This window comes from Lathyrus oleraceus, chromosome 3 (genome assembly GCF_024323335.1).
Source record: "Lathyrus oleraceus cultivar Zhongwan6 chromosome 3, CAAS_Psat_ZW6_1.0, whole genome shotgun sequence".
Taxonomy (NCBI): domain Eukaryota; kingdom Viridiplantae; phylum Streptophyta; class Magnoliopsida; order Fabales; family Fabaceae; genus Lathyrus; species Lathyrus oleraceus.
In genome coordinates this window covers 136,012,227-136,018,903 of record NC_066581.1, presented here as the reverse complement: position 1 = coordinate 136,018,903, position 6,677 = coordinate 136,012,227, and the positions used below count along the sequence as shown (strand labels likewise).

At 39.0% G+C, this 6,677-nt stretch overlaps 1 protein-coding gene across 1 annotated transcript; it reads right to left on the bottom strand.

Annotated features, from left to right (window-relative positions):
* Positions 1-512: 512 nt before the first annotated feature.
* On the bottom strand, positions 513-6,677 carry LOC127130053 (uncharacterized). Its single transcript, XM_051059129.1, has 4 exons — positions 6,296-6,677; positions 5,589-6,232; positions 1,093-1,209; positions 513-656 (listed from the first exon to the last, which is right to left on the bottom strand). Exons 1-4 carry the CDS (start codon positions 6,675-6,677, stop codon positions 513-515), a joined length of 1,287 nt encoding a protein of 428 aa, XP_050915086.1.

Below are 6,677 nucleotides of genomic sequence, written 5' to 3'. Positions count from 1 at the left end.
TCAGCGTCTGTCAGAGCAAGTCTAACTCGGGAAGCCATTTCACGCAACCTTTGAGCGTATTCTTTGAATGTTTCACTGCTCTTGCAGGCTTGATTTTGCAGTTGTAACCTGGTGGGAGCCATATCCAGGTTATACTTATATGGCTTGACAATGGCTTCAGACAAGTCCTTCCAAGATCTGATTTTACTGCGCTCCATGCTCATATACCAGTCTAAGGATGCCCTAGATAAGTTGTCTTAGAAGTAATGGATAAAAATCTCATCATTATTAATGTAGGATGTCATCTTCCTACAATACATAATGACATGACTCCTAGGACAGCTCAAACATTTGTATTTTGGTAGGTCTGGTGCTTTGAACTTATGAGGAAGTACCACATTAGGAACTAGACATAGGTACTTAGCATCCATATCGAAAGTATAGAAACATTCAATGGCTCTTATCCTCTCATCTAATAATTGATAATATGCTTGTATGTTCCGATCTGAACCAAAAGCAATCTGATTAGCAGGCTAAAGATTAGTTTGATGATTGGGGAGTTCAACACCCTGAGAAGTTTCCTGAGTAATGATTGGAGGAGAAGAAAACTTGGGATACCCTTGAGGATACATCAATCCCATATTAACCATCTGACCAATAGTATGGCCATATTGACCCTAATATAGAGCATAGGGTACCCCAGAATACATAAACAGAGGTGCAACATCAGAAGATGTCTCGGGATAAGGAGGAGGTATCTGAACACCTTGATCTAAATTTTGAGCAGTAGGTTGAGTAACCCGATGAGGAAGACGAAAATGAAGGCTAGGGCCTCTGTACTCATATTTGTTATCGTTAGGAGTTTCAACTGTAACTGGTGTAGAAGTTTGAAGAGCATGTTTTGGGTTAATCTCATCTAACCATCTGGGGAGAGTGAATGGTCATTCCCCAAGTATGAGCAACAGAATTTCCATTGGCAGGATGCATAACAAACGGTTGATATGGCACAAAAGCATTCTTATTAGAAACTTGGGGAGTAAAGTTTTGAGGAAACCCCCACGGATAGGCAGCAGCATGCCTACTAGGATTCAACTGACAGATTTACTAGCTTACCATAGGTTGAATCACAGGATCAACAATATCATCGGCTGAAGTGGTGACAACAGCAATGGCATCAGTAACCACAGTAGTAGTAGGATTGGCAGAGGTAGAGGTAGAGGTAGTAGCCTTCTAAGCTTGAAGGTACTCCATTATGGTGTTCATGTTACCTTGGAAGGTGTCCATTTTTTCTTGGAACTGAGCCAAGGTTTCCCTATAGGTAGAATTCTCTTGTTCCATATATGTCATGATTCTCGATTTGTTACCTCTTGTGAAGTACTAGTGTCGAAGATTCACCGTCTTTCTTGTTGAGCAAAGGACAACGTGAGCTCTTTCTAGCTGACATGCATGTGATGTATATGAATGAATGCATATGTTGGGGATGGAATGCAAATAATTATGCAACTTCCATAGATTCAAAGTGTTGATGATATAATAACCCAGGTTCAAAATTATGGCATATATACAGAAATGCAAAAATGATATGCAATAATATATGTTAACAGCACAAAATAATCAGGATAATTTGTGTATACTGCTTGATGTAGGATCAAGGGTCTGATGTATCCATGAGAATAAAGGTATGTAGAGTTTATGGTTTCCTACACAAAAACTCGTATCCCCCTCACAGGTAGGTTTCAGTCTTCAGAAGGTAGTTCCTAGAAGGTTCCTAGAGTCATCGACTCGAAATGAAAGAACCTTGTCATAGCGAATTCTCGCAGGACAAAAGTAATTCCAAGTGAATCTAGTATATGTGTGGTTCTTATGATAACCCAATGCGCAAAACGTAGGTGTACGCGACTATCCACAAGTCTATCCTGTGTATATACTCAGCTCAGGTGTAGAGCTTCTCTCATGTAGCATAACCCCAACCCAACAGAGACTATAACAGATAATATCTAGTATAAACAATATTTAAAGCAATAAAGACTGCGATAAATAAATCAAGTAAAGCATAAAGGTAAACACCCAAACAAATGGAGAAGCAATCAAAACTAGGCTCGACTCCTTTTAGCGACTAGGAAATACTCCAAGTAGCATAATATCCCCAGCAGAGTCGCCAGCTGAAGCTAGCGAAAATATACTTGAATGCTTCACACGCTCGAACATACAATAGAGTATCCACCGAACTTTATTTATTCCTGAAGGAAATGAAAAACATTGATAAAACCCGGGGGAAAGAGAAAACTAAGTAATGAAGTCGGTTATGCAAGGGGAAGTTATTAGTACCCCTTACATTTGTTGTACTCAACGGGAATCATTTTCATTGTTCTTTCTTGAATGGGTGTTATATCTAAAGGATTACTCGCAAAATAATAAGGGGATATTAAATAAAGTGATCGGTGAAGATTGGGACCCCCATGCCTACGTATCCTTATAGTGCAATAAGGAATTCAAAGCTCCGTAGTTCATAGAACTAATGGTGGGAGGTTACCTTGGAATGGTTTGAATATTAACAAAGGTTGATTAATAATGGATTTAAATGTTTAATAAAGTTAAATTAAAATGGATCGAAATGTTAATAAAAGTTAATTTGAAATGGATTGATATGTTTAAAATGGACTGAAATGCTAATCGAAAATGGTTTTGAAGATCATTTATATTGGATGGATTTGAAAGATACTTTTAAAGGTTAATGGAAATGGATTTAAATATTAAGTTCAAATGGTTTCAAATGTTAAGTCAAGTAGTTTTTAAATGGTTTTGAAAAGCTAATGTCAAATGATTTTGAATGTTCACTTCAAATGGTCTTGAAATGTTAACGTCAAATGGTTTCAAGTGTTAATTTATGTTATTTACCTTTGTAGACAAATCAAATGGAGCAACATGGCATGAAGATGATGGATGAAGAAAGATGAAATTTTAGGATTGATAGATCATGTTGACTTTGGTCAACTGTTGACCAAAAAGTCAACAGTTGACTACTAGTCAACATTACCAAAAATGCTCACTTTTCTAAATATGTTTATGTGAAATTCTGGTATCAGATATAAGATGTCGAAGGTAATGTCACGACACTGATATCTGGTTATAAACAATGGATAAGCAGAAACAGAATGGTAAATCAAATAACACAAGCAATTGTTAACCCAGTTCGGTGCAACTCACCTACGTCTGGGGGCTACCAAGCCAGGAAGGAAATTCACTATAATAGAATTAGTTCAAAGACTATCCATACACTTCACCAAGTTACAGTCTTTCTCACCTAATCTCTACCCGTGCAATTTCTACCTAAGCACTCTTAGATATGAGAACCCACTCACTTCCCTTACAATCACACACCCGTGATTTTAAACAACAATCCCTTGTGAAAAGAAAATACTTTTCAATTACAAACTCTTAATTTTACTTCACAGTTTCAATCAAGAAGACACACTCTTGATCTTGCTTCAAAGCTTTGATCAAGAAGACAAATCAGTCCAATTCAATCATCAACAGATGACTTGAATGACCTACAGACACAAACCCTAGCTCTCTCTCTAAATTTCGCTCAGTCTTGGTTGTGTGTTCAAACAGGTTTTCTGAGTCCCCTTTTATAGAAACATTGGACATCTTGAAAACCCTAAATCTATTTTCCAATCAAATCTTTTTATAACAGCTGTATAGATCTCCCTGGAAAATAAGTAAATTTGGTTGAAATCCCTGATAGAATGCGCCAGCTAGCCATATCTTCAATCAACCAATGATTGCCATTAATTGTGCAATCACAAAACACCAGACATTCATATTGAATGTTCTGTGTACAGGATGTCATGACATCGGGTCTGACATCTGGAAAAATCCTGCATAATCCATATTTCTTTTTATAGCAGGTACAGCCATATCAGATATCATGACATTGTGTATGTCATCTGAAACAATCCTGCATGAACATGTCTTCCATTTAAGCTCCAGCAGGTACAACTAATATCAGAAGCCTTGTCATTGTATATGGCATTCTGAAACAATCCTGCTTGCACATGTTCTTTAACTCCAGCAGGTACATAGGATATCTTATGTTAAGACATCACACATGACATCTTGTGAACACTCTTTGTTTTACCAAAATTGCTGCCAACACTTAGAATCAACAAACTCCCCCTTTGGCAAATTTTGGCTAAAACATATATCTGTCATTTTTGTTCACAAGGCAAACTATCAGCAGTTTAAACCACATAACTGTAGTTTAATCAGCAGCAGAAGCAAAACAATTACTAGTTATGGCTACTAGTAATACACATATGCATAAGGGTACTTCTCCTCCCCCTCAATTTGTGCAACAATCAACAGAATTACTAGTTATGGATGCAACTAGTAAGACACGCACATGCACAGTGCACAAGGGTACTTCTTCTCCCCCTAAATCTGTGCATTCACCAAAAAACAACTACTGAACTCCAGTACTTGTACCAGCCAGAATGTCATACTGACATCTGCTACAACATCAACACATGTGCACCTCTTTCAATAATAGTTGTCCTTCTGATCAGCCACATCCAACTTCCATATCAAGCACTTCTCCCCCTTTTTAGTCAAAATTGACCAAAGGTGACCAATCAGACAAAATAAATGTCTATTAGCCTAGCAGAGAAAGTTAAAACAGATGTTATAACATTAAGCATGTTAAAACATAATATTCAGGAAGTACACAACAACATTATACACAGCAGACAGCTGAGATAATGAACAAATCCAGGGAACTCATTAAGAGCCCTAAATATTACATAACAGGCATCAAGAGGACTGCCACAAAATACAAAAACAAAAAACCAAACAAGACAACAGCCTTCCAATCAGCAACAACTTCCACCACACCTTCCAGCACCCCTCCAAGTCTTCAATTCAGTCAGGGACCATTAATCAGAAGAAGAAGTATCTCCTTCACCTTCATCTTCATCTTCAGCTACACCTTCAGAGTCTTCTGAGCTTTCAGAACAGGATTGGGATCTTGTATTTGATTCCTTTCCAGCCTTTTCTCTGTCTTCCCTTTCCAGGCTACAGATGAGAACTTCTAAAGCTTCCTTTCTGGCCTTGGCCACCCTTATACCATTTTCCAATTCTTTGCGGGTCTCTTTTAGTTGGTCAATCAGACTTCCTTTGGATGCAGACTCCCTTCTGGCATATGTCATGACATCATTGACATGACTTCCCTCAAACAGCTTGTAATGGATGGACAAAGGGGATTTTCTCCTGCTTGGGATGTCATTTGTGCTCAGAATCCCTGGTTGTTGGCTCAGGATAATGCCACAAATAAGGGAGGGAAAGGCAATGGGTAACTTCACAGCATTTGTAGAAGCATGTCTAATGGTTTGTTCAAATATGAACTTGCCAAAATCATAGTTAACCCTTGTTCCAATTGCATGAATGATTCTTCCAAGATTGATGGAGATAGTAGAGGCATGATTAGTAGGAATCCAATTAGCTGAGCCAATCTTGTGCAGGATGGCATATTTAACACTGAGCTTTCCCGCTGATAAGTGATTTCTACTGGGCCATTCCTTAACTTGGCCAGCTGTGATAGCCCTACAGACCTTATTGTCTGTAGTTTCTAGGTCTACTCCTCCATCCATTCCTCTTTCTAGGAACTTGTTGATGACACTTGGGGAGAATTTTACACATTTGCCTCTTACAAATACCATGCAAAACTCCCTGTTGTTCTTATCATGAATATCCTCAGGGATATTGACAATAAACTCTTTAACCAGCCCCTCATAGCATTGGGGTAGGGTTACCACAGTCTTCATGAGTCCAGCATTTTTGATCAGCTCAATTACCTCCTTTACCTCTACAACTTCTTGTCCAAGTTCTCTTTCAATGGCTACTCTTCTCTGAATGACATATTCCCACTTTGCTGCTTCATCTTCCAAATGAAAGGAGATATTGTCTAGATGGACAGCAGCAGCCTTTCCAGGAGATTTCTGAACTGCCTGCCTTTTTGCAGGGGAGATGTCTGGGACATCGTCTTTAACATCCTCCTCAGAATCAGAGCTGTGTCTTTCTTTTCTTTTTCCAACCTCAACCTTGCTCCAGGGTTTTGAGGGTCCTACTCCTGCAGTCTTTTTCACTCTAGCAGCTCTTATTTTAGCCATACTTTTTCCTTTCTGAGTTCTCAGTTTCTCTGCTATGCTAGGTTTAACCAGATGAACCAAAGGATCATCTTCTCCTTCAGTGCTTTCTTCCTCCAGATCAATAATCTTTTCTTGAGGCACATTTTGTTTCTTGCTAGGTAGGGTTTTACCTAGAGAGCAAAGCCCTTCAGCAGCCACCTCTTTTTCTGATCTAGATGAATCATCATCTTTATCAGCATGGGGTTCTCTCTCAGGAGAGGGTTCCCTTCTAGACAGAGGGGTAGAGACCCCTTCAACTTTGTGTCCTTCACTCAGTATTCTAGTAACCAGTCTCCTTATAGCGCGATCAGTGTAATACATGTCTTTAGGAAGGGAGGAGTTACCAGAGGTATTACCTTGCTTATCTCCAGCATCGGAGGAGGTACCTGTGGTGTCGCCAGGTATCATGCATAGAGGAGTGACGTCCATAACATCTTCATCTACAAACTCCATGGATGAAGTCTTTGCATGTTTGGAGGATTTGGAACCAGATGATGATGGATGTTGAGACAT